The sequence below is a fragment of the Dromaius novaehollandiae genome, chromosome W, assembly GCF_036370855.1.
Source record: "Dromaius novaehollandiae isolate bDroNov1 chromosome W, bDroNov1.hap1, whole genome shotgun sequence".
Lineage (NCBI taxonomy): Eukaryota > Metazoa > Chordata > Aves > Casuariiformes > Dromaiidae > Dromaius > Dromaius novaehollandiae.
Window position 1 is genome coordinate 59,732,651 of NC_088130.1, and position 24,932 is coordinate 59,757,582.

General features: G+C 41.4%; 2 protein-coding genes across 6 annotated transcripts in view; both read right to left on the minus strand.

Moving 5' to 3' along the window:
• The window catches only part of LOC135324352 (phospholipid-transporting ATPase ID-like), an 86,852-nt gene extending 85,557 nt beyond the window's left edge, over positions 1–1,295 (minus strand). For both annotated transcript variants that reach the window (XM_064500410.1, XM_064500407.1), the window contains exon 1: positions 1,043–1,295. The gene's annotated coding sequence lies outside the window, so the exon portion shown is untranslated. The remainder of the gene's footprint in view (positions 1–1,042) is intronic.
• A 17,365-nt stretch (positions 1,296–18,660) lies between these two features.
• LOC135323470 (protein unc-13 homolog B) overlaps positions 18,661–24,932 on the minus strand; it is a 218,247-nt gene continuing 211,975 nt past the window's right edge. For all 4 annotated transcript variants that reach the window (XM_064500800.1, XM_064500799.1, XM_064500801.1 and 1 more), the window contains 3 exons: positions 23,197–23,289; positions 21,918–22,077; positions 18,661–20,648 (listed from right to left, as the gene is read on the minus strand). In XM_064500800.1, coding sequence (XP_064356870.1) covers positions 20,363–20,648; positions 21,918–22,077; positions 23,197–23,289 — 539 coding nt within the window. In that variant the 3' untranslated portion in view covers positions 18,661–20,362. The remainder of the gene's footprint in view (positions 20,649–21,917; positions 22,078–23,196; positions 23,290–24,932) is intronic.

Sequence of the window (24,932 nt, forward strand, 5' to 3'; positions counted from 1 at the left end):
TCAGGATGCTTGAATAGTCATGTTTTCGTGGACAGAGAGAGAAGAGCAATGATGTGTGGTGAAAATCCTACTTCCACACATGGCTAAAATGATTTAATCATGGGCTGAGAGTCAAAGCGGTATCAGATATGGGGTAAGGCTGGAAGAGTCCCTGTGTCAGAGTAGCAAGGACATGGGAGGAGGAGTCCTTTTTTTCTGTAGTAGAGAAGATACTTTGAATATGTTTTGTCTAGTAAGTTCTCTGCCATCATAGTAAGTTCTCTACCATCATAGTGTCTTTGTGCATCAGTGTGTTGGCCTCTTCTCTTCGCATAGTGTGGCACATATTAGTTTAATCAAACAATAACAATGGTGCTCAGTAAAAGCGTATCTAGGTGAAACCTAATGACCTGAGATATAGAAGGATTCTAAACAAGTGATACAAATCCTCCATTCTGTTCTTACCCTCTCCAATTTTAAAGGTGGCAAGACCATTTTTCATTTAGTATACAACAGGCCACAGAACAACACTCACTGATTTGCCCATCTACCTATTTGAGCTAGAGCGTATTTTTTTCCAGAGATAGTCAGTTATAATGCAAAAAATCCATTATGATGGAGGCAAGAAGTTCCAGTGCTTCATGCCTTTACTGTTAAACCAAAATGCAATTGCCAGCACCAAGAATAGAAAGAGTACTGAGCCTGCAGAGAAAGCAAAGGCCTGGCTCTCCCTTCAGAAATTATAAAAAGAGAGAGAACAGAGACCTAAATCCAAAGCCAGGAAAGTGAACACGTGCTTTCCCACTGATTTTGGAAGGCTTTGCTATAGCCTCACTTCAGTGCTCCCAACTCACTCAACTTTTCGTGTGTTGCTGACATAGTAAGACCGGCACTACCAAAAGAAAACTTAAACCACAAGACTTACTCTCAAGAACCAACATGTACAGATGCAGAATAATCCAGTATGCTAAAGCAAAAAAATACACAAGAAAAATAGCTGAAATCAAGGCTCCTACACAAGGTTTACTCTTTTCTTTTAGATCACAGGAAGAAATTGACCTACCTGGCTGTTCTGTGTCTCCTTTTCTATCTGGAGCTGTTTGTCAAGACGAGCATGAAGGAATTTTTCGGCACCATTCAAAAAGGTACAGTTTCTTTAAAACCCCCTAGGTGATTACTCGACAGAGAATGCCAAGCTTCTTTCTAGCTCAGCTGCAAAGCTCAGTGGGGAATACCACGCTTTCCAGGATCTGGAGGTAAACGCAGGCTGGGACACACTGAATGGGATCCTCACGTCCCAGAAGTTACAAGATGTCTCAGTGTGCTTCCTGTGCTCAATAAAAGCTGCAAGAGAAAAGGCAAAGTTCCTGACTCTGTGGGTGGAACATGGCACTGTGTAGCACTGAGTAAATAAAAAGCAGTTGATCCTTGGACCCATATATGACATCAGGTATTAATAAGGAATATACCGCAAACAGGTCTCTGTTTCATCCGAGAGAGATACAGCCTGAAAAACCTACTTGTGCATGCTGCTACAGCAAACCGGTAGCTAGAGATGCAAATGAGACGTACTCAACTTTCTGCTATCAACAGATAGATTTTGTTGGGCAGCCCTCAGCTGGAGAATTTCAAACACAAAACATATTCTTCCCCAAAGACCAGACATTTCATTATCTCCTATAAGGACTAAAACGTATGTAGTTTCCGTGGGGCGATCCAGCAGAAAATCCAAGTTGTGTAGCTCTGGTCACAAGGGATCACAGGACTCTTATCACTTCAGATCATAGAACTCAAAAGTCATTTAGCTGCAGTCTGTATGCCACAGTTATGCTAACAAAACATGTAAGTTCAGCTTTTGAGACTAAATTATTTAATTCAGTGCCCTCTTCAGCCAAAAAGAAGTTCGCCAAGAGAATTCTGAGACAGAGGAGAGCCAGAGCTAATCTAAAAAAGCACCTAAGTACAACTACGATAGGCTGTAGTATGAAAACTTAAGACTTTTTAAAAATCTTAATAATGGCATGTGCCAAGCCATACTAGCATTCCAGATATCCCTGTCCAGTAATACAAGCTTCCAATGCTAATTCACAAGCTTTGATTTGCACTGGTAGGCATTTTTACTACCTACTTTAGGTTTGATGACATCTTCTGGCTGAAAAATTCAGAATTAGTGTCAGGTTAAATAAGTAACATTTTTTAAAGAAACAGGTTTGTTTTTTTTTCTTTTTACTTTCTTTTCAACATGCCAAATTACTGAAATGGAAGGCTTTTTAAAAGGAAAGTCGGACTTCCTCGATCATCCTGTCTGGGTTTTTTGGGGCTGTTTGTTCTCAGCTAATGAAAATAGATTAGTCAGTACCACTTCTGTTTATAACCTATTTCAAATAAAATTTATTCTTTAATTTTCAGTGCAGTAGATAGGATTGCAAACACAGCAGTGAAAGCTGCCTGCTTCATTCAAAATTCTTCTATTAGGTAATGGGCCGTGGCTATGACTAAGAGTGTCATGTGAACATCTGAAGAAGGAAGGATAGCAGACTGAGCAAACACTGAAATGAGAGTCAAATCCATTCTCACATCTATGGCAGATTATGGGCGAGTCTGCTAATACTGTTATACTTTATTTTGCTATTCATAAAAGGGAATAACAATTCCTCACTTCTTCAAGAGATGGAGTAGGATGCATTAATAAGGACTATGAGGGATTTAGAATCATATCAAGGACATCTCAGTACAAGAGAATTGCTAAGTCTCTCTCATGTAATGCAGGCCTAGGTTATCCCAAAGGCCTGGTAAAACCTGTTGAAGAAAAAAAGGGAATCTCACCTTCTCTGGGGGAAGAAGTGAATAAGATTTTTTCTGCTCATTTTTCAGTTCTTCTATTGGTTTGTGATACTGTTTTCAAAATAGAAGAATCTCTTAAGGAAAAATAAAGGTGTCATGACAACACTGCAGGATTCAGGTTTAATATCAATAGTAACATAAAATACTCTCGTGACAGCATTTTGACAGCTATGAGTCAGTCTGCTAGTAGGAAAACTCTTACACAGAAGTCGAGATCATTCTTGGAAGATACTCAAAATTATAATTCTTTCCGTCTTTGATGTTTCAGTCACTAAAATAAAAATAACTTAAAATTAACAATAGCTAATAATTTGGAACTAAAACTAGAGCTTGAGATTAAACCTTTCCAAGCATAAGAATGAAAGCCCTTTGTTTGGAGTTAAAAAGCTATTGTTTAAGAATGATGCAATATTTAAGGGGAAGAGAAAGGTTACGTGCTGCTGCCTAATGGAAAATCATTTTGCAAGAATTACTCACAGACTGCTCTTCCCTTCTCCGTCAGCTTCTTCCCCAGAAGCTTTCTTGCAGAGGAGATCTTTCAAAAGTTGTCCACTCTACAAAATACTACAAAGCTGGGAGGTGTTTCCCCTCTTTTCCATCTTCTACCTGTCTCCAAGTTCTAGACTGTAGATGGTATTCAAAACCCATTTTCCTTCCCCTCAATGAATTCAGAGTCTTTGTACAAACTGACCCTGTTTCTCCATCCCCAATTTCTGTTTTAGAAATATCTTGCTATGTTGTGGCCTGCTCTATAGCTGTAACATGCTGGGAACTACACAAGGCAAAGGACAGGTCTCTGATGATTTCCGAGGAAGACCCATCCTGCAGGTAGTAAGCACCCTAATCTTCCTGGAATAAGAAAATTCATCATGACATCATGACTGATGGATGCAAACACACAAGAAAATGAGGTTTGGCTCTCCCACAGATCCAAACAGGAGGACAAAACCAATCCAGTTGAGGACCGGTTCTAAAACACAGATACATCCATCAGCCACATGACTTCACTCAACATTTTGGACAAGGATCAGCCCTAATTTATTCTCTAGAACCTACCATGCAGGCCTCAAAGACTATATGGATTATCAGTAATACATAATTGAATGTTAAATATTTAAGAACATGTGATGTTTGTGTGTGAAGAGAAGCAGGCACTTTGAATTAAGAAGAACTCATGCCTAAAGGCAGCTTAAAGCAACTGGGCACAAATCTCAGTTCAGACAGACTGCCTATGCCACAGACCACCAGTTTAGTTCATAAGACATTGTCTTCATTCATAAGACATTGTCTTCAACAGGGAAACCACCTTAAGAAACTCCTGTTTGCTCCCATCCTCAGAATGGGAAGTGATTCAGCAAAAAAATATATTTGTTCGCGTTTTCAATTGGATCAATTCCCTCATCTAACTTATTGCCACAGTCACAAAAACAGCATGAATAGTGACAACAAGCTGGAGGGGGCCTGGTTAGGCCCATTTGTAGTTATTGCAATGCCTGTGGAGCCAGGGGCTTACCTTTTTACACAGATACTTTCAGGAACTGAGCTTAAAACATGGCCTCACAAAGACTTGTGCTGGCACAGTCCATGGGACTCTGATGCTAGGGTCCAGGAGGAATTAACTTCTTAAGCCATTTCATTGCTGAAACCAGTGTTTCATGGAAGTATAACTTCACACGTGGAGATAATACCAGCAAAAAATGTTCCCATGGGCCCCTACGATATGGGCCAGATAGTGATGTTATTGAAATGAGGAAAGATGAGAACTGCTGCTGCTGAGTATTCAGCTTGACCATTTACTGAGAACCCTGTTTGATGAAGTGTGTTTGCAATAAGGCAGCTCTAACTTGTCTTCAAAGACGTGATCCAAATCTCGGGAGGAAACTCCCATGTATATTCAAGACAGCTACCCAAACTCACTTGCAGAATTTAAAAGGCTCCTACTGAGAAATGTGCCAGCAGATGCTTCCTGACATTTAATGCTAAACACCCTATAATGAGGCTATAAACAGCCTTTCACTCCAAAACATATGAAGGAATAGCACAAGACCCAAGGGAGGGACATCTCTGTAGAAATGCAGTTATTGTTACTGATTAGAATTCAGACAGGCCTCTGTGGCATTGTTAATTCTGGTTTGATTTGTTCTGAGGCATGTCAGATGTTTGTTGCACAGACAGACTCCCTGATGCTTGCACCATGATCTAAAATAAAAATAAGACATGTAAGTAAAGAAAGAGTGTCACAGTCTGAGTCTAAAAGAAGCACATGGTCATGTAATCATTACAGCCCACTGCTGTCATAAGAGCTTCTGACCAAAGTTTCCATTTTAACTTTTGCAAGTAGTGCAGTTGTCACCTTCCAGTGAATTTCAGGAAGATTTATGCGCCTACATCCCTTTGGCTCCTGTGAAAAATCTCAGTTTCCCAGCAGTTTGTTAAAATACCAGTGACATAACCTCCCAAATGACAATTTTTGAGACTTCTGGAGGAACTTAGTAGCTTCAACCATGGTTTAATACTCAGAGAGAAACCTTTCAGTTCTCTGAATGATCTTATTAGCTGTTAAATGCAGAGAATGTATTAGAAGAAAAGAACATTAAAAGGCAAGTGATACATCTTTATAAAATATCAGCTAAAGAACAGTTATGACAAAATCTGTTCTTAATAAGGGTGAAAATGACCCTCAGAGAGAAACCTAAGGCCTGCTCATATCATTAGAGGTATGTCAAGACTTTGTACTGTGGTTCAACTTTACTTTTTCTGTGATTTAATTCATAGTTAACATCATTAACATTATAGGAGTTGCTCCGAATTTACCACACTATAATAAATCAGAATTTGACCCCAAGCAGCTAACTGTGTAAACAAGTAAAAGATCACAAAATGTGTGTTAAATTCGTAGTCATTTAGCACACAGAAACTTTTACAACTGGAAACATTTAAAGCATTATTGCAAATGATCATCAACATACCTTTGTTTAGCGTCGTTCATCCTGAATTAGTCAGAGAGCTCTAAAATGTTACAAAATACTTTCATTGAACTTTTAGTTTATTATCACATTAATTACAGTAAGAATCATTAATAGCAAAATAGTGCATGAATGAGTTCAAGTTCCTATCCCAAGAATGGGCAGCTCTAGCATAAAACTGGAGATAACTGAAATAGAAAAAAGAGGCTTTACAGGACTAAGATGCATGTGTAGAATTCACTCCACCGCTATTAAAAAGTTGGCTCTGTCATGAAGGGTTTTAACTCGCACAGGCTCATATACAACAATACACATTGTAGCTGAGGAGAAATTTTGGCAAAGGCTTGCCAGAACATAATGGTTGCCACATTTTCAGTGAAGGATTCACATTAACATATTCACTCAGCAAGACAGACCATGCAGAGTACACAAAACTCAATACCCGCCCTGTGAAACAAGCTATTAACGTCCCTCTTCTGACCCAGCTATATATATATAAATGGAGCCACAATAGTGTATGCTAGTCAACGGTTGGCCCAGGTTTTTGGATTTTCCAGGCCACATGGACATCTCAGAACTGATACATTAGGCAATCACTCGAAAGGGCCCCTAGTAAAACCAATGTGCGGAGTACAGTGGAGGAGTATTACCTTCTATTGCTCGAATTCCTGCCTGGTTTTCACTTCAACATTTTTGGATGATTCAGTTTCCATCATCATGAGCTGCTTCCCCTGAAGGATCCCCTATGGCACATGTCCTTCTTAAAGCACAACTCTCAAACTGGAGACAATTTGCAAAAGAGCTGTTAATTGCCCTGTACCTTAGCAAGGAGACTGCAGAACGCATACCCTGATCACTCCTTGCTTTCCTGGTCTGCTCCATTCAACCTTTTTGCCTCCATAACAGTGGAAGCCTGGTCCTGCCACAATGTCTCTTTACATGGTTAGTGCAAATATCATCCAGATTTTGTTTCTTAATTATTTCTAGCAATATTATACAGGCTTTTGCACCGAATTGAGCAGAATGGGTCTCTCCCAAAATACCTCTGAGGCTGCTAAAATTCTGAGAGACTTTTGGGGAGGGAAAATTAACAAAGGACTTTATTTTTTTAGCATTTTTCCACATTCCCGTGTTTTTCTGAGCACCTGAAGAGTTTCTCCTCTGCTCTTGGGACAGTATGAGTTAAGACAACATCATAGACACACACACAAAAATTCTGTCTTCCCCAACAACATTACTTAGGCTTTTGAAGAGAGGCAGCTGACAGGAAAAAGAGAAATGATTTTAACAATGACACCTTAAAGTGAAGTTTAATACACAGGACAATAAGTTAAGAAAGGAGGCACATTTTGTTAACATTTTTCCCCTTTTCCTTGTATGGTTGCTGAATCCCTGAGTGTGTTCCCTTGCACACTGGGGACAACATATCAGCTGCTGAGAGATGCAGATTCAAAACTGCTGTGGAGGCTCCTGTGATAGCCCCTAGCTGCAGAAATAGGCTTTTGGTTTAGCTTTCCACAATCAAACTTCCTGCTATCTGCCATCTCCTGTCAAGAAAAGATAAAGGCTCGGTGTAATAGGTGCCCTGCTTACCTAGGGCTTTGATCTCTCGCAACTCCCTGCTAGCAGGAGTTGGGAACAAGTCCTGATGGAGTTTCAGAGTACGGGAATTTACAACCCGGCGAGCTGCTGTGCTTTCCAAGGGGGCTGCCTTTCACACCACATCTGTGAGACTTCAAAGCAAAGGGGAAAGCTATTCTCTGTTTACTCTTCCAACTTCCCCTTCTGCAGCCTCTGGATGCTGTCAGTCACCGAACCTTCTGTGTTTCTCAGCACAAGCCCTGTGCTGAACTTTTATGAACCAAATCTGAGTAGAAAACTCCCCTGGGATGAGGCTGCCTGCCTGCAGCGCTGCAGCCACCTCTCTCTCCATGCTCGCACCATGGCGAGAGGGTTGTGCTCACCCTGTGGTGAGCCAAACCACCGGCACATGGGGCATCGGGCAAGGAAAGGGGCATGGCTGCCAAGCATCATGAGTGTTGGGTGCATCTAACTGCTGTGCCTAGTTCACACTAAACTGGTTACCTGGGAGCATTTCCAGGTCTCCAAGCATAAACCACAGCCGTGTTCTGATTCCCACCTGGCTGCATTTTGCCTGCGACATAGTGTCTTCCTGCTGGGTTTCGTGCTTTGCACTGAAAGGGAACTTGAGTAAATACTGTTTCTACGTGGGAATGCTCTGGATGGCAACACGGCACGCTTATGCCACATCTGCACAAGAGGAGGAAGATAGGGCCTTTCATACATGCCAAACTGTATGAACTGGATGCCCAGGATACAGTGAAATATCTGCCGCTGTTGCCAATGGTGCTTCCAGTTACGTCTTTAGTTCAAGGGGTATAGCTTTCTCCTTGATTTATTGCCCAACAGTCAACATAGGGATACATGCTGTGATTGCACAGCCAATCCTATTGTTGCATGCATGCATGAAAAGGCAGAAAAGTAGACTTGCACAGGAAATGGTAGAATGAAAATTAATCAAAGTTTGAGCATTTTTGATAAAAAATTATTTTTTCCTCATAACTGGATGAGCCATTGCTCTACATGCTCTATCATGGGCTTACTGTGCTTGATACGAGCAATGTCTGTTCCAGACATAGCCCCAAAAAACACAATACAGTTAATCGGCCCCACGGTTGGTTGGAGTAGTGTTGTGCCAGCGAAACTACAACACTTGCTGAAATCTCATCCTCGTGTTTCTGCACTGCATCAGCTTGTGCAACATTACCCTACCCAAGTAGGATACTTAGGAGAGGTAAAAACTTACATGAGTGGTGAAGAACGTGTTACTCCTGGCTAAAATCCCATATGCAGACCAGGATTCAGGCATACTGGCATAGCGAGTACATGGGAAGTCTGCTTGTGCTGCTATTCTGTGGATAGAAGAAGGATTTCTTTCACACCATTTGTCAAGAAAATGATTTTATCCTCACTAAGTACCCTGTGTCAGAGTTTTGTTATGTTTATAGTTCTGCAAAAGAGTCTATTACGTAGTTGCAAAATGCTCCACAACACAAGCGACAAGTGTGAGGGGGCTACAGAACTACAGGGGCTTCCAGACACTTGTCTATTCTGGGTAAGGATCCTAACCACAAGCTGTGCAAGTCATCCAGCATTGCTTCTGATGCTGTTATAAACAATCTGTAGGTTCTTTTTATTGTCTTGTGTTAGAACTAGCTACTTCATTTTCTTAATTATTTGCAACGTTAGTAACACAGGAGGAAATTCCTGAAGATTCAGAGGGCTTGTTTTTAATACGGAAAAAAATATATATATTTCTGTCTAGGATTCATAGTCCACAGAGCTCTAGCCAGTCCCTTAGATCATCTAATCCAACTGTGTGTATAAGAGAAGGTGGTAAGAACCTATACCACTAGCTGACAAAAATATTTCAGTCCTCAGAGGACTGACCTGATATTTGCCATAAGCAGATGACAGGATGAATTGAGAAGCCTCCAAATGGCAAGGCCCTTTCATTGACAAAAAGTTAGTTGGGAGAGAGGTGCCAAAAGATTTTGGCAATTGATTCAAGGCTGTAAAGAGGAGCTAGGTGGAAGCCCTCTGCAGCACAAGTCAACACACTTTTTAATAATACTTCATCTTGACCCCATCTGTTTATCAGTATGACCTTGAGCACTTGTGCTAGAGGTACCAACCAGACGTTTCAGAAAGGGAACCTTTGTGTCACCTGTGACCCACAGAAGGTGGACTGCCAATCTTTGATCTACTGCGGGTGCTTCACAGGAGAGGTGGGAGAAGGAAACATATATTTTTTCAGTTTATTTCTAATTGGTTGTTCATGGGGAGGGAAAAGGGGGGAACATTGATCTTTCCAGGAGACTTTTGAAATACTGAAGCACAGAACCTGGTAATAGCTTCTAATCTTGCATTCCTTCCTTCTTTTCTTTTGGACCTAATTTCCTCCCTAGGTCTGTGGGCTGCAAGTTGATTGGGTCCATGTGGGTCCATTTCAACTAATGTTTTTTCTGATAAACGTACAGCTGGACAATCTAGTCAGACCTTTCATCTTTTTTTTGCTCTATCACCTGTCCTCCTGTCGTGAGTCTGCAATATAAGAATCATCAGTGGATAGAAGTGAATAAAAAAAATAACATTTGAAAGCTAAACATTTCTAAACAGTTAACCAATACAACAAAGTACCAAAGGAAGTGGGGTGATCTCCATTTCATAGTGTCTTAGCAGCAAGATATCCTTCTGGGGGAGATGACAGAAATCCGGAGCTGTTGAGCTCAATACAGAGTTAACTGGGAGATAACACTACAACCTGTATAATGCAGCAGAGGAGATTAAATGACCTACTGGTTCTTCCCTGGCTCTGATTCTATGGATGTTATGCATATTGTGGTCATCATGTCTTTGGCAGAGTACAGGAAAAGGCCTTAATAGTCTGTAGTGAACTTGGTAAACTGGGGGGTAGTAAACTGTGAAAGAATTGGTGGGATCTTCTGTCGCTGAAGATGATGGGTTTTATTTGCTTAAGAGGATTACTTTTTAAACTCAGGCTACTGGTGCTTTCCACTAAATCACACTTTTCTGTCAATCCTTTAAAACCACACTGCACAATTCAGATGAAACTTTTAGAATGTGCAAAATTGGTAACAGCGCTGGCATTAATTTACTGATGCTCATTATATTGGAAAGAACACTGCTTTACATAACAGATGTGAGCTGTCATTACCACAAGTGCTGCTGGTTTGGGGATGGTATTGGACAGACAGCAGAGACTGAACAGCAGCAAAGCCAAGGAGGAAAACATTTTTTTTCCTCCCATTTCATCATCACATATTGTGCAGAGAAGATTGCACGTCTCAAGCCACATTCTTCTCTTATCCCCCTGTGCTATTTCCCTGTGGTTCAAACTGCACACAGCCGTAGCTAATAATTTTCAACTTTCAGCAAATTGACTGATTGCTACAGTTAGTGCAGGCAGCGCAGGAGATGCCTCAGAGTTTCTGAACAGCAGAAACAAAAGATGTGAGCATAGACAGGCACAGCTCACCTTGACTGTCTAGACAAAAGGCATTTACTAACATCGCTACATCTCTGAAGTGTAAGGGTTGTACACAGCCAACAGAGGTGCCTTTTTTGTTGTGAAAAGGCCTGAAACAGATAGGGAAGGGGATGATTACCGAGTACTGTAATACCAATTATTAGATGACTGCTGGGAAGTGTGGCTTGTAACCACTGGCTTACCACCACGGAAATCAGTGCTTCTGCTGAAACTTGGAAGCCTGGTTTAAGCTTGTTAGTCGCAAAATGGAAGAGGTTTGGTATATTATCCTAAAAATCTGTAAAGCCAAACTTCCTCTGACAGAGGTTTTACTTTCATTTCCTTCATAGCTTGTTACTTTAGGAGAATGAATTTCACAGCATACAGGAGTAACCAGGTGACTGAAACCCTTGCACCTCCTTCATTCAGGGAGTAACAGCAGGAATTTTCTTAATCTGGACTCTGGCTGAACAAACTGGATCTTCTCCAGCTGGTTTTCCTAGTTCCAATTTCTAGACTGGACTACAAGCTCCCCCTGCAGAAAAACATGCAGCTAAAACTGGGATTGTTCGTACAGCCCTATAATGAAAGGATGATTTGGGAAAAATCACACAGAGCAGCCTACGTAACTGCAGTACAATAGTTCTGCGCTGACTGAGGTCTCAAACTCCTGCTGATGACTGTTCTACTACTTCCAAAGGAGAGGAAAGGGAGATAAAAGGATAAAGCGCCTGAAAGATGCTTAGTGTATGAACTTACATATGAAGGAAGGGTATTGAAGGTATCTGTATTTGGTGAGTGGTTGGTTTTTTTTTTTAAAGCATTTTAAAACTGAACAAGAAATTTCCTTGAAACACACAGGGTGTTTGTTTCTACAAACTCACTCCCCCCACGTACACAAGGGAATATTTGACTGCATCTGCCAAACTTTGAGAGAAAACCTTGGTCACCATTGTGTGGGTTTACTGCATCCGTGATTATCATCCTCAGAAATTTCCTCCTTTGCTAAAACAAAATGACTTGACCTAGGCTTGACTCCAGGCACATGAAAATAATTCCAAATAAGGATCTGCAGCATGACAAGATGCTGTGCTTAAGAGAAGTATAAACTGACCATGTTTAGTAGGGATTTCAATTAAAGGTGGCTTTTTGACATCATCACTTCTTGCAGCTACCAAAGCGATATGCCTCTCTGCTTCTGTAGCTGTGACTAGGGGTGAGATAAACCACAGTAAGTTAATTATACCTTCTGCTTCTGAAGGTGCAGACAGGCCAGGTTTACCTTCCTCAGTTTGCCAAACACCGGTGAGTAACAAGAGGGGGTTTGGGGAAAGAGCATCTTAGGAAAGAGATGTGCAGCAAGCATCCAGAGTGCTTCTGTGCAAAACCCACATAAGTCAAATATCCCTCCCCATAGGTTGGTTCACTGGGTAGATATTCTCCCTTCTCTACGTTATAGCCAATAGATGGAAATGCTTTTGGCTGGCAGTTGCCATTACAGGAAACTAGCATTTGGTGAGGAGCTACTGTTAATAATGGCACTATCAGATATGACAGCTGGCAGATCTTGTCACCACATAGTCACCAAGAGAATAAAAGGAGGTGTTATTCCAGATTTGGTTCCAATAAGGTGTGAAAATACTAAAACCAGCAACTCATAAGAGCACTATTGTCTAGTCCAATAATTATCTGCTGTTTAAATGCTAGGATAAATACAAATCTGTAAAGCTTTTACTTCCTAAAACAAAAAACTCCACATATTGAAAATCAAGTAGAGATAAATAGGAACTCATTAAAGTTCATCTGAGTTAATCTTGTCAAGGACAGAGAATGTAAAGGTTCAGATAGTATAAGAGGCACAGAGACTGAGGGAACAGAAGAAGGAAGAGTTGCCATGTATGTTCTCACGGCAGAATTTGAAGTTAGTGCTTTGGTCTCAGAGTGAAGTTGTTAATGGGCCGGAAAAAGTTTTTGACACAGTTTGTGATGAGCATTGCAGGCTTGCCATCACTCTGGATGCTCAAGGGCAAGATTAATATCTCTGAATAAAAGCTTTAGTCTCTAAGCATTCCGAATCTCATCTGATATTCTTATCTGAACTTTCAATATACTTGCATTATTTATCACATCACATTAGTACTGAAATAACCAATGCTACGCTTCAGGACTTCTGCTTGTCTTCTGTAGGCTGCCAGAAACATTCATTCTTCCTTCCCAGTGCATAGCTGTTCTAATATCTCTTCCTCTTCAGTGTATTTTGCAATGTACCAACAGCAAAAAGAAAACACCTCAAATGCCTCTGTATCTTACTTTTGCTCAGTGTTAGGCAGCGCACTCAGCATGGACTTCCCCAAGCCAGATTTACAGATGCCTGCTGTTCTGGCCATGTTTGACTTTGACTTGTTCAGGAGAAAAGAATTTGCTAACATGGTTGTTGTGCTGCAGTTCTCTCTTGCTCTCTTCTTGTAGCACATCACAGTTCCTTGAGACTCTGAGTTGCTGATATGATGCTCGAGGATTCCCTCGCTGTTCTGGTCTGAGGGGGAGCAGAGTGGATATTCCTGTGGACTTTACTTAGTCTTAGGCCTATTTCATGATCATGGGTGACTGAGGGACTGGCTTCAAAGGCATATTGGTTCCTTCAGTCATATGCTCGTTTTCAGGAAGGAGAGAGTCAGAGAAATCCCACAAATGAACTTTGCCTCAGAGGGCCTGTCCATACAGAAGAGGCAAAGTGACTGAAAACAGAGGTTAAGGAAATAGAAAGTACTGCATTAAGATAGCTAAAATTTCAGAGGGCTCAAACCTCCCAAATCCTTGGAAATGGATCACTTCCATCCTACAGTTCTGAAAACACTGAAAGATGGAATTGGAGTTTTGGTAGCAAGGATCTTTTCACCTGTGTAGGTGGAAGTTATGTGACTGGAGAATAATGTGCAAAATCTGTAATGTATCCTAGGGGGGAAACAGTCCAAGCAACTTCCAGTGTGTTAGGCTGACCTGAACAGTGTGCAAAGCTTTAGAACAAATTTGCAGGACAGAATAATAAAGACAGGATGGGAAATGAGACAAAAAGCAATGTGGATTTAGCAAAGGTAGAATATGCAGGATCAATTTGACCTGTCCTTTCATAAATGATTTCCTAGCTCTAACCTGTCAAAGGTTTACACTTCCGTAAGCTTGCTTCATTGCTTCTGAGATGACTTGGGAGCAGGGGCAGTTTGCAGGGTTAAGTTCATGATACTAAGAGACATTCAAAGTCATTCAGGAACTGCTCAGCCACCTGCATCTTACCACAGGCTGCTGGCTGGGCAAACCTAATTCTAGGGGCAAATGTAGCAGATCAAATCTACCGGGACTCGAGAAAAGCATTACACACATTGTCAGATGGGAACTGTTAGGAGGAGACTGGGATTAGCAAAAGAACTATGAGGTGACATAAAGGAAATGGGCTGAGCACTGTGAGAAGCCCATGGAGGTAGGGGATTCATAATGAGCTCTTCTAAAAGCTAGGGAAAGAAGTGATGCTTGAATAGCTGTGCTTCAGAGCAGATACAAAGAAAGGACTGGAAATAGAGAATACTTCTTACAGGCAGAAAACTAAGTTTTATCCAGATCAGCAGAGCAAAGTTTAGTGGAGATAATGTTATGCAAGTATCAGGAGCCAGGGAAGAGACTTAATCAAACTGAAGAACACTGCTGATGTAAGAACAAGTATTTCTAAACTGGCCATACATCAGCTCTGGCTGCAACTGCAAAGATATCCAAGTATTAGAGAAGTGAAGTTCTGAAAAAATCCTCCAGACATTGTTAAATTCTTGTCCACACTCCTGGTTTAAAAGAGGAGCTTGTGGGATTAGCCTACAGCTGCCAGGGAGGGCTCTGACCCACAGGGTGTGTTCCACCCCGCACTAGGAAATACTGCTGGCCTCTTTAGCCTTTTTGCACATGTTCACAAACTTTACTCATGTGGAAACACAATAGGGATCAAAGTCTAGAGTTTTCTCTCAAAGGGAGGAAATGAGAGCATAAGAACAGAAAAAGAAGATGACAAGTGTCTGGAGGAAATTCCACGACCAGCCTTATTTCCTCCATTGCCACTACACCGCCTCACCCCTCAGTGCTGTCATCCAGAAACTGGAAAATCAAATGCCATGCTGGCAATGCCAGCTGCTTCCTCACTATGTCCTACCCACTCCCCAGACCCTCCCATTCTCCTGCCCACTTTATTTTCATCTGACATCTTGCTAGTATCTTCCAGGAAGACTGATAAAACACCCTTCTCACATCAGCTCTTGGCTCTCTACCCTCTCTTGTCTCAAACCTAAAAATACAATGTCCTTTCCTGTAAGCCCTTTCTTTCCCTGTCACGTACTCGCAACCATGCATCACCCTTTTGATTCCTGCTGTCTTTCAACCCATTTATTTGAGGGTGAGCGTCACAGCCCTGAGCTGGCCACAACTTAGAAGGGATTTTCCCAAAGAATAATAAGTCTGTCAAATACAAAATTAGGCTTTCTTTCTCTCTATTCTTAGAAAATTGTCTCATCTTTTCAAATAAGGGCTAGAAATAAAAGTTTTTTTTTAAAAAAACAGATCTTCGCCATCCCCCAAATCTCAGCAGGATGGCTCCTTTCTGTCAGGTTTGTTCTGGGTAAGGCTGGCTTCCCAAGTTGCAGCAACCTCTCTAACTTCTCTTTCAGGTTTCTAGGAAAGCTCTCTCTGTCACCTTAGGAGTCTGGATGTGTGTCTGCTCCCTGCTCCTGTAACCAGGAAGCTCATCTTGGGCTAGCTGACTCCATTGCTCTTAAGATCAGGAGCAACCTGCCTCCTTCAAAAGGCTTCCTCCTCGCACAGTTCATCCACACCTTGAAGGCTGGATGCTATTCTGGTACTTGTAGTTCTGGTCCTCAGCTCAGAAACTATCCACATAAATGGAAAAGGTTCAGAGATAAGCAATGAAGATTAGCAAAGTTTTATGGTAACTCAGCTAGGATACTGCAGCCCCAAAAAGCAATGATGGGAAGGAGGAGGGGAAATACATTTGAGGTCTACAGTATGCTGATTAGCCTGGGAAGGGTGCATAGGACCAACACTTCAGCATCTTTTCAAACACAAGAATGGGGGGCATCAGATTAAATTAGTGGGAACCAGGTTCAAAAAAGATCGGACTTCACACAACAAATTCTAAATCCTTGAACCTCCTTCTTAGGGACTCAAGGGGAGACAGAAGAAGGATAACTTAGGACTTACTAAAGAGAAATCACAGGCTCAGGAACATCCCCTGAGCTAAATATTGTCAGTACCTTAAAGCATACCAGAAGGAAGCATCATTAGTTTACCTTATTCTGCCTCTGGACTGCTGCTTGAACAACTCTTGGAGGCAGGATTTGGGCTGGATGGACTCTTGATCTGAAACCACACAGCTGCTCCCACAGGCCCAGCAGAAAGCCCTAAGGTCAGAGCAATCAGACTGTCAGGCAGTCAGGCTGCAGACAGGCTCATCCCGGATGGGATAGCAGGCAACTTACCACGCACTGGTGCTTCTGGTGCCTTTGCCATGGCATTCTTAGAACAGCCTCTTCTAACTCTTGTGGTGATGTTTCCACCCCAAGTATGCCAAGAAATGTAGGTATACACACATACAGTGTATTACCTATGCCTAGCTGTCATTTTGAGAAGCATTCTGAAAGAGTGAAGAGAGACGTGCACAACACTATTGTGGATCACTTTTGTGTTCTCCACACTCACTCGCTCCAGATATCACAGGACTGAGGACTTGGACATGAGGAACCCTACTAGGAACAGCACCACTTTCTCATCTCTCCACTCTCCCATCTCTCCAACAGATCCACTTTGAAACTTGCTGGAGAGCCCATTTTTAATTCACAATTAATCAGAAAGGACATTGGATTAAATCGAGTGCTGTAGGAAAATTCAAGTTTGATAAACACAACTGTATTCTGGGACAGTCATGTAACTCCATCAAATAAAAAAAATAAAGAGTAAAAACATACCCACACAAAATCACTCTGAAACCAATGTATTTGTGATTTCTGATGTCTTGCTATGGTCTTGAATTCACTGTTATCTTACCTAGCATCACTGTCAAGATAGCAAGTCTGTAGCTCCTAGAGCTGGAGGAAAGACAATGGAAATCCACAGAAATGCCTTTATTCACTCAGCATACGTGTCTGAAACATCTAGCTATGAGGCAAGTGACATTTCACCTGAAGTGTGTAACACCATTAATTGGTGTTGGACAAGGACTTCAGAATTCACCCTGCTTTGAGTGGAACTGACCCAGGGACCTCCAGAGGTTCCTCCCAGCCTAAGTTATTCTTTGGTTCTATGAAGGGGGGTGTGGGGGGAGAAATCAAGGAAAGAAGGGCGAGAAAGCTGATTCTTCCAGCCTCTGTCCATTCCCTCTTAGTGATGCATTTACTCTGAACACCAATATTTTTGGATGTGAAGAGAACCAGATATCAAAGAGTTCAGTGGACATCTCAACCCCACTATCCTTTCAGTAACAATGCTAGGCAGGTGTTCAGATATATGAAAATCTCCAAGCTGGCAAGTTCCAAAGAACCACTGCCATACACTTTAGGGCCACAGGTACAAGAGAAAGTCCAAGTGTTTGTAGCTCAGGTCTGCATGAATTTCTGGCAGAAAAGAAAATTTAAAAGCATCAGAGAATGAGAAGAAATTCAAGAAACAATGCAAGACAGGCAGGCAGTTTCAGCTGAACATGTTACAAGGCAATGATTAAGGAAGTTGAATCTATAATTAAGAAGTTCACAAACTTGGTTTGCAGGACAAACACTAGACTGGTGGATAGGCAATACATTCAGGAGTTTTGGGTTCCTGGGTCTGTTAATAATGGCCAAACTCCTTGCCTGATTCAGGCTTCTTCCCTTTGACTAGTCTTTTACTGGTTTCTCTCCTGTGCAGTGCTCGCTGAAGCAATGACAAGTGAACACAGCAAGGAGTTAGAAATTTATGTCTACCTAACAGCATGTAAGTGGGGCTTTAAGGGTGTGCTAGATAGCCCATCACATGGGACATGTCATCAAACTCAAGAATTTCACATGCTTAAGCTAGAAACAGAATTATAGCAACAGGCTGGACCTTGAGTTAGCTGAGTTACTGGTACTCACATTGCTAAGCATACGTTACCCAAGCAAAAGAACTGCATCTCAGAGCACAATGAATTGAGGCCTGCATGATCAAGAAATATGAGTCTCTGCGAGTTATTTGAGCTTGTCTGCTTGAAATTGGCAGAGTCCCCAAAAAACAAGGAGAGGGAGTAATTTAGTTGACGTTAAGAAGGTTCATTCTTTCATCTCTTGTCAATATCATCTACAGACTACTAATGTTCACATCGGAATGAAAGCTATGAATCAAGCTGGATACATATTTTTCCTCATGCGTTATCTGTACAATATCCTACTGCCTGCCTGACTCTTTTTGTTTAGCACCTTCAGGAGGCTACCTGAACACAAAGGAAACCTGACTTAAAGGCAAGATAGGAGAATCAAAGGAAATAAATTGCTCTCTATGTTTTTCTGTTACATCCCAGTGCACTTTCATAAGCCAAGAACTTCAGCGAAAGATGTCAAAGATGGAGGCACTGCATCACGGAGAAGGGAACTAACTCATACCTTTTGCTGGGCATCTACAGTACCAAAGGAAAAAAAAAAGTGTACTAAACAAGACTAATTTGCAAAGATGCAGCAGTGATTCTGCCCTACACAATTTAGTAAATCCAGTTACAGTTACGCTTCAATAGACAACTCCAAATGCTGCTAAAAGAGTTTATTAAAGACTGTACTAACAGTTCTTGTAACAATGGCACATACAATGATTCAAAATCATGACAGATAGTGTGGAGTTTTGGAGAGCATTATTATAATACACCATGGACAAGAACAAAGCAGATGTGCAGTCTCAGAACTCTACAAGCAGGCCTGTGAAATAGAGGAGTCCTATCATACAGCTGTACAAGTGTCAGAGAAAATAGAAAATAAAATACAAAAAAAAAGTCATTCAATACACACTCCTTGAATTTATTGACAGTATTACAGTACTTTATGGGTAAGGACTGGCTCGTTTCAGCTGTGCTTTCCAGAGTACAAGGGCAGCTGAAAACAGCAAACAAACAACTGGAAAACAACAAAAACAAACAAACAAAAAAACCTCGGTACAATCACTACTCCAGTCCTTTCTGCTTAGGAAACTTCAGTCAGAAATTCTGACATCCCTGCAACCACTTTGCTCAGGACATCACTTCATTTTGCAAAAAAACCCAAATCTGGATGCTTCTTCACGCTAGTGCAAAAACATTTTTCAGTGGTATCATTAATCACAGAATAATGACAATCAGCATGGATCAACCACAGCATGGCCAACAGCAACTTTAAAATCAGAACAGAATGGACCTGCTGCACCTTGACCTTGAGGACTGAGGGCTCACAGAGGAGAAATGTGTTGCTCTCTCCCAAACAAGTTCATAGTGAGGAATGGTCTCGCTGTTTCAGGGAAAGAAAATGCTACAGAAAGCCTGCAAGTATTAAATTATCCAAACCCATGTAAAACTAACAGAAGAATATTGAAGTGAAAAAGGTATATAGCAGCCTTATTATTCACCATTGCCCTAAAGTTGTTCCCTTCCCTACTACATTGGTCACAGTAGCCAAAGTGCGACTTGTGGAGTTTGGCAGCTTAGAGCATCCCCATGTTAACGCAAGAACCCCAGCAGCATTCAGAGAGTTATGTTCTCCAAGACACACCAGCTAATTACAGTAGCAGGGCAGCTGCAGTCTGCTCCTGCTGTGCGGCCTTTGCAGCTTTTGGCTATGAGATCTTAGGCCCCTCCGCACTTGTCCCACTGGTCTTGCCCATGCTCACAGCAGCACATCCATGGTCATACATTCATTTGGTGTGCATCTTCAAAGCAGCACACAACTACTTTTTTAAGCAGATGTTGAGGTGTCTGCGTATCACATTGGGGCACCAATAAAATCTGTGCAACAACATCCCTTGGCAGCTCCACAGTACATGAATTCAATGAGGAATAACTGCTTTGCCAAAACCCCAAATCACTGTTCTCCTCCTAGTTTCCATGCAGTTGGTTTGTTTTGTAGTGTGATTATGTAGAACCTTTTTAACATCTGCCAACTTCAGAGGATAAAATCACAGTGCTGCGTATCGACAAAACCCAGCATACCCAGCCTCCAGTATAAAATAATGTATATACACAAAGCAGAATTTGCATCTTAAATAAGGAGAGATTGTCTCATTCTCTATAGTGTCTTACCCAGCTACTAAAAAATAAATAATTCACATCAGATTGATGGATTTGTTTCCTGTACAGCACACGTGCGCTATCAGAACTGACAAAGACAACATGAAAAACCTTTTGTAATTAATAAGGGAGAATTGTTGAACACTTGCACATATTGGCACAAGGCAGAAGAGAATAGGGAACATTACACAGCTCAGCTCAGGTGCCTTCCTCCGTGGAACGAGATTCAGATTTCAACTTTACAAATTCTCTGGCAACTTCATCATTGGTTCTTTGAGAGAGAATCCGCAGGACTGTAAGTCCAGTTTCATCCATGTGAATCCTGCGCCCAAGTGGGCACCAGCAAGCACAGCTTCCTTTGTCCGCTATGTCTCTGAGCTGCATCACTGCTATGCCCAGCACACGATCCTCCCGAGCAAAGCAGTAGTCCTTCACACAAACTTGGAGCTCATAGGCATCAGGGCCATCTTCATTACCCAGTATGCTGAAACACACACACAAGTTTGTTTATAGCTTCAGCAGAATATACCGATTTCTCTGCAGAATATATCGATTTCTCTGCAGAAAGGTGTCAGCAGCTGCCTAGAGTTCTAGATGAGCCATAGAAAACTGCTTTCTACAGAAAAACTCTACAAAATTCAGGTTGGGGGGGGGGGGGAAGACCAGGGTTAGAGAGGGGGAAGTGAAATATATGGCATATGGGTGTTTTTGCTGTTTCATGGCTGATAAAGACAACCTGGATATTTAAAAAGAAAAAGCCAACAACTCTTTTCAGCTTGCCTTTGCATGTGTGTTTGTGCTAAACTGTGATATGAGAGAAGCAGAGAACATTAAAAGCTATGCTAATAGTATGTTCAAATCAGATAACTTGAAACACTTCCGCTTGTGCTAAAAGTTGCTTCATTTCAGTAATTAATATTTTAATTAGATGAAGTCTTTGTTAAAAATTCAGACCTTCCATTAAAGCAAGAGCTAATAAAATTAAACTGCCAATCTTTCTGATACTTGTAAAGTTAAAAAAAAAGGCACAAAAATCTCTTCATTTAAGGAAGCCTGTCAGATCTTTCTTTTCATCAAAGCAATAAAAAAATTATATGGATAGTCCCTCTCCTCCAAGATGTTTACACTCTTTTGCTAGTCATCTCTACTCCTCTCATTCTTACTGTACAGCTAGGCAAAGACGGGTCTGTAGCTCCTTTTTTTGAGTCTTTCAAGAAGGAAGATGCCTTGTAATAATGAAAGCCAAATTAGGAGAGATCAATGCTTAGTGTTTAGAAAGTCTGAAATTGTAGCAACGTAACCACTACTAATTCCAAGGACTGTATCCTTGGAAACAGATTCAGAAAGCATGTCCTGCAGGTCAAGTCAAGTCGAGACAGAAACAAATATTTATTAACAAAAAAAAAAAAAAAAAACCCCAACAAATCCAAAATACATGATGAACTTTTAGCCTCAACCCTACAAGCTACAAACAAAAGATATAAAGTTCATTAAAATGACAGAGCACAGTGAAATATGTTGATAGGATACCCAATGCCAAAGGTAGCCAAAGGACACTGCTGACAGCATCCCACCCACAGCAAACACTCCCATATTCTAGATTTTCCTGCCAGGACACCAAGCGTGGGGCCAAGCTGCTGGCTTGAGTAGTCCTTTCGGCCCTGGCCAGGCTGCTCGCTGAATTGCAAGGCCCTATCTGCACTCAGCATCTGCGCTTTCCAGGTCAGATCTTTAGGCTATTTTTCATACTTACAAGTGAAAGGTTTCATTGTATTTGGGAGCCCAGTTGTTGCTCTTGGACTTGGTCGTGAACTTCCTCTTCTTGTCACTCTGATGGGGCCCAATCATGGTAATTTCAACAAACGGACGGAACATGCCGGATGTTTGCCACTTCAGGTCATTGGCTGCCACAACTGGAAGAGAGAGTCAGAACCTGCTTTCCAGTAAATGCTCATTTGTCCCTGTCACTCTGGGAACCTTCTCAGCTCCTATCAACTCCCAGTTCCTTGTTTCAGAGGACAAAGTTCACTCCAAAACATGCAAGCGTCCTGACACACATGGGCAGGATCGTGTTGTATTACGACAGGCTTTTTTGTTCCTGTTTAAGTTCTTTAAAGGGAATTTAATACTTGGGACAGAACCTGGCTTTTGCCATGTGCAGAGTCAAAACATTAGTCTGAGAAGCAGGCATTTGTACAGCTCCATGCAGGTTGCCCTGCCAATTCTGTCCTTAATGCTAGATCAGCTGCACAATGAGGAAAAAAATGAGGCATTTTGGGCCTGATATAGAAGTCTGTTGAAAAGCAAAATGAGATTGCAGGAAAGACCAGCAAAGCATATGAACTGTGGATTCTTTCAGAAAGCTTTGGAAACCCCCCAAATTGTTAGCTCTTTAATCCTCATCCACTCCCAGGTTACTGCAGGGGACAGACTGAAGCACAGGGAATATCTATGAAAGCCACTTTTTACATTACGGTATAGATTTACCCTGGAGAAGCGGGGCCTGAAGAGCTGTATATATATTTTTAGAGAAAATTAAACAATTTAAGGAGACTGTAGGCAAGCAAGGGAGACCAAAGAGGAAGAGAAAGCCCGAGATGAATCATTGCTTGGGTTATTTTCAGAGTGCCTCTTCAGGGACCAGTTTGGCCTTCAAGACAGAGAAGAGCCTCTGAACTCTTGGTGGCTCTGCGATCTCTTGGCTCATGCTGAGCAATTTCGCAAGACCACTCTGTCATGCTGCCCTGTGCTTTGCAGCACATGCTAAACTGTGGGGCCTGGTGAGAGCTGTCATCTGATTTTTGTTTACTTCATATATCACTGCAAATAAACAACAGGACTACATATTGCCATGTCACTGGCTGGGCTGGACAAGCTCATCTGCTGTTTCTCTACATGTTCCTGATGTGAAACAGAAAAGACAATTCTGGATTCACATTGCGTGGTTTAGCACAAAAATATTATGACTTCCAAGGCTGGAAATTTGTCTTGATACAACCACAGATCCTGAGCAGTAACACATTTTCTCATACCTTTCACAGTGACCTTGTGTTCACCAGTTCCTGGGTGTGTATACAAGTCAATCTGTATGGACACTTCACCCACAGGATCATCCACACCAGACCCTGTTGGAAGAAAATCGACACCCCCCCCACCACACACACACAGATTATTGGTTATTGACACCACCTTTGGTTTATGGCCTCAGCAAGACGATATCCTTTTCACAGAACACCTTCCACAGCCAGCTTTTCAGTCAACACTGATAATGTAACATTAATGCAAATTAACATCAGACTTGCATGCCCAACCCGCATGAAACACTAAAAATAACATCCTGGTGAGAATACTAGGAAGAAAAAAAAATTAAGACTTCTAAAATTCAATAATGGACCCTCACAGAGAACAAGGATTTTTTAGAAGTTCCTATCAAGCTGTTGAATATACATGCAGGCATTCCAGTGCTGGGCATCAGCATTCCTATAATCTCACGGGACTGTGTGCTTCGTGATGGTGGTGGTGGGGAAAACAGAGAGAAAGTTCAGGAAAAAAAAAGACAAAGATGACAGTGATTTGCACTGAGCCATAATGCAGTCTCACCCTCCAAGAACCTTCCATGCTGTACTTCAGATAAAACCTTTCGTACCGATTGCCTGCCTGCTTCCCGTCAGAGCATAACGTGAATCCCTTAACTGTTGTATGCCATCCAAGGTCAAGAGAAAGCAAGCATTCGCAAACTGCATACTTACTTCCTTTTATCAATTAGCCAGGAGAAAATGAGATGTAATTTCACAGAGGAAAAGGTAACATGTTACAACACAAGGGGAATAAAAGATTACATGAGCCTTAAAATTCTTGTATCAGGATGTGTTCAGCTTTTCCACTTCTAATCGTAATTATCATGCAGAACAGGGAAATGACATTTATCTGGGTAGAAAAATCAAGATCTCATGTAAATTACAGAAAAAGACTACTTTGTGAAATGAAAATCAAGTTCTTTGATGAGATAGTGAGATTTATTTTACTTTCCCTTTGATAACTGTCTGACCTCAGGTTGACAATTAGCAATGCAGTTGTAACTGGGATATCTAGAGAATAATTGAGCACCTATGGAGAAAAGGGCTATTTTGTCAATTTTGAGGCTAAAACACATTATGAAGAGAAAGAACTGATGTATTTGATTGGACTTCAGGATAAGGAGCTTGAAGCATACCATTAAACAAATATTTTGATTAGATGGGTCTAATGTCAACTTCTACAAGAACAGACTGCAGGGAGGAAAACCCTGTATTAAAAAGACGACAGGAGGTTGAGAGCTAATCTGTGCGGTTTTCTGCAGAGTGTATTACATAGCACAGAAAAATTGTATACAAAGAAAGTTACATTAATTTGTAAGTAAACGTATATGAGCAAACATAATAGAAGTTCAAATTATTACCTTAGGATAGATACTCATTCTTCATCTAAATAAAATAAAGAGCCTTTAGGCTACAAAATTTGTATGCTATCTTGCATGTACTTTTTTTCCCCCACTCAGAACTGTTCTTTTTTTCCTGTACATAAGCACAGTGTTAAAATTGGAGGGCTTGATTTCTTTGACCTGACCCATCTGGTGGTGAAGGCCCCTCACTCACATCGTCAGCATTTTTCATCGGAGCAGGCAAGATTATTGACATTATGTAGGCATATCTTCTCGGACTTTATCAGACTGCAGTTGCAGAAACATCAGCTACAAAACACGCAAGTCTTTCTACTCCTCAGGTACTTT